General features: G+C 53.0%; 1 protein-coding gene across 5 annotated transcripts in view; it reads right to left on the bottom strand.

The window, feature by feature from the left end:
• The window catches only part of PSMD4 (proteasome 26S subunit, non-ATPase 4), an 8,365-nt gene that overhangs the window by 841 nt on the left and 4,884 nt on the right, over positions 1 to 2,640 (bottom strand). For 3 of the 5 annotated variants that reach the window (XM_005880589.2, XM_014528636.1, XM_014528635.1), the window contains 7 exons: positions 2,009 to 2,123; positions 1,614 to 1,700; positions 1,304 to 1,372; positions 916 to 1,131; positions 453 to 570; positions 174 to 305; positions 22 to 89 (listed from right to left, as the gene is read on the bottom strand). In XM_005880589.2, the coding sequence (XP_005880651.1) occupies positions 22 to 89; positions 174 to 305; positions 453 to 570; positions 916 to 1,131; positions 1,304 to 1,372; positions 1,614 to 1,700; positions 2,009 to 2,123 (805 nt within the window). The remainder of the gene's footprint in view (positions 1 to 21; positions 90 to 173; positions 306 to 452; positions 571 to 915; positions 1,132 to 1,303; positions 1,373 to 1,613; positions 1,701 to 2,008; positions 2,124 to 2,640) is intronic. The other 2 variants (XM_005880590.2, XM_014528638.1) reach the window with 2 other exon arrangements.

Below are 2,640 nucleotides of genomic sequence, written 5' to 3'. Positions count from 1 at the left end.
AGTTAAGCTTGATGAGCTCACCTTGGCGGGCTCAGAGGTGTCCATGGCTGAACTGGCATCAATGTCAGATGATTCTGCCTGGCCAAACTCTGAGGAAAAGAGGCCAGTCTGTTCAGTTCCATTTCCCCACCCCAACCTCTCCGTCCGAAAACTACCGCCCAGGCCTGGCTCACCTGCGCCCTGCAGGGACATCTGCATGGCATAAGCGATCTGCTCTTCCTCAGTCATGCTGCTTAGGTCAGGGAGCCCGGTGCGGCTGAACTCCTGCTGGCCGATGGTCATTTTTAGCAGGGCGTCGTCTGAGTCTGGGAAAGGATACAGCGGCAGGATGGAACTGGTGCCATATGCCACACAGACCCACCCCAAAGCACTCCCTCTGCCCACATATTCCCATACTGCCCGACCCCCCACTCCCATGGAGCACCCCGCAGTCCCGGGACTTCAGATTCCACCTCTTTCACCTTCAGTCCCAGTCGTAGCAATCCCAGCCTCAGCAGCGGAGGCTGCGGCTGCCCGACGGGCCTCCTCCTCCTGCCGCTGCCGCTGCTCTTCCATAGAAACGCGAAGGGCCTGGCGGAGGACAGGGCAAGGTCAGATGTTCTCCCACCCTCCCTCACTCGTGGGAACGTCAGCTGAGGGGTGCAAAGGAGCACAAGGGGCACCTTCTGGTTTACGCATATGGAAAAGCCGGAGAGGTGATACAGGAAAAAAGGACCGGGGAGAAGCGAACAAGAGTCCGACACTGTTGCCCTTAGAGATCAGATGCAGTTCTGCAGCAGAGGGACAAAGGGGGGCCTGGGAAATGAGCGGGGTGTTTAAGACTGTTAGCCCTACAGGAGCTATGTGGCGTGTGGGTGTGTCAGTAGAGGTCAAAGGAGGACCCTTGGGCTCTACCTGAGGTCAACGTTTGCTCACCAGGGCCAGCTCAGGATCAGCACTGGGATCCACTCCAAATTCAAAGTCACTGGCACCAAGACCCAGCATGGCACCGCCTTCACCAGCCAGAATCGGAGAACTGATGAGGGCATCAGCGAGGCTGGGCCCAGGAGGCACTGTCACCAGATGAGATCCAGTTCCATCTTTGCCATTCAACGTGTTCACAAAGGCTGTCAGCTTTTCCGTGTTCACTTCCTGGGGAGGAGAGAACACGGAGACTCTCCTTGCTGCCCCGCTCGCTCCCCATTCTCTGCCATCTCAGTCCTCGTCTGCAGCTACTCTCCACAGCACAGGCCCCCTCTGGGCAAGGACTCTTCTCAGGCTATAACCAAATCAAGTCAATGCCCCCCAACTAGTCCTTACTCACCTCTTCCCCAAAATTGATAATGTCAACATTTACTTTCTCCTTCTTGAGGCGTTTCGCCAGTTTCACCAGCTGGGAAGAAGGGGAGATACATGAGGAAATCCGTCCGACACCATGAGGGCAAGTGACACACCTCACAAAGGCACACAGAACTCTGCTGAGCTCCCCAAGGTCCCCCAGTAGAAACACTAAATTCTGCACATCCACCTTCCCCCAAAGTGATGAACCCACTGCCCCTGCCAGGCTCGCCTAAGGCTGAAAGACCCATTCCAGGTACTTCCCGCCTGAATCCCCAGCTGCCACGGGGACTCACATCCTTCTCGTTGTCCTCCACGGGGCTCCCCACAAAGGCAATGATGCGCATCTTGTGATTCTTGCCCTGTCGGTGCTTCAAAGCCAACTTGTAAAGGAAGAGGAAGTTCTCAGTCAGCCTGAGCAATCACTGAGCTCTTTCCTCTGTCACTCGGTTCTTGTTTTCTTATGGTTTCTACGTACCTCAAGTCTACCATCATGCTCACACAAGGTCTAACCCCTTTCCTTCACTCTCCCATTCTTGTCATTCATCCCACCATATCCTTCCTACTCCTTCTCTAGGCCATCTCTCTTCCCTTGCTCTGGTTCTGGCTCAAGATTCCAGGGGAGAAATGAACAACGTTGGCGGCAGAACCTCAGAGCAAGGAGGAACCATCAAAGGGATCCAGGACTCACATGGGCCACTCGGATGCCAGTGCAGAAGGTGATCTTGCCCTTGGGCTGGACAGTATGAAGCTTGGACAGGATGCGGCCGGTGTCAGGGGTGAGTGTGGTCAGTACTTCACAGTCACTGGAATATGGGGAAAGCATTTCCATGATTTCAGGTCAAAACAAGTGTCTCTAAACTATGTTTGACTCATCTTTTCTTTAGAGAACTTGACAATAACTATAATCTCTACTTTTCTTTAACATCTAAAAGTTGTCAATGCAAGGAATAACAAGTTATAATTATATGAGATGTGGATGTTATCTTATTGTAGTAATCATTCACAATACAGTTAACCCTTCAACAACGAGGGGCACAGTGAAAAATCCATGTATAACTTTTGACTCCCCCAAAACGTAACTAATCCCTGAGTAGCCATGTGGGATTAGTTCCAGGACACCCCACAGATACCAATATCTGCAGATGCTCAAGTCCCTTATAAAAAATAGCACAGAAGCCCTAGCCCAGTGGTCGGCAAACTGCGGCTCGCGAGGCACATGCGGCTCTTTGGCCCCTTGAGTGTGGCTCTTCCACAAAATACCGACTTCTGCGCATGGGCCACGAAGTTTCAATCGCACTGTACATGCGCGCCCACACGTGG

Source organism: Myotis brandtii, unplaced genomic scaffold (assembly GCF_000412655.1).
Source record: "Myotis brandtii unplaced genomic scaffold, ASM41265v1 scaffold643, whole genome shotgun sequence".
Classification (NCBI taxonomy): domain Eukaryota; kingdom Metazoa; phylum Chordata; class Mammalia; order Chiroptera; family Vespertilionidae; genus Myotis; species Myotis brandtii.
The sequence above is the reverse complement of the archived record's forward strand: the minus strand, read 5'-3'. Positions and strand labels throughout refer to the sequence as shown.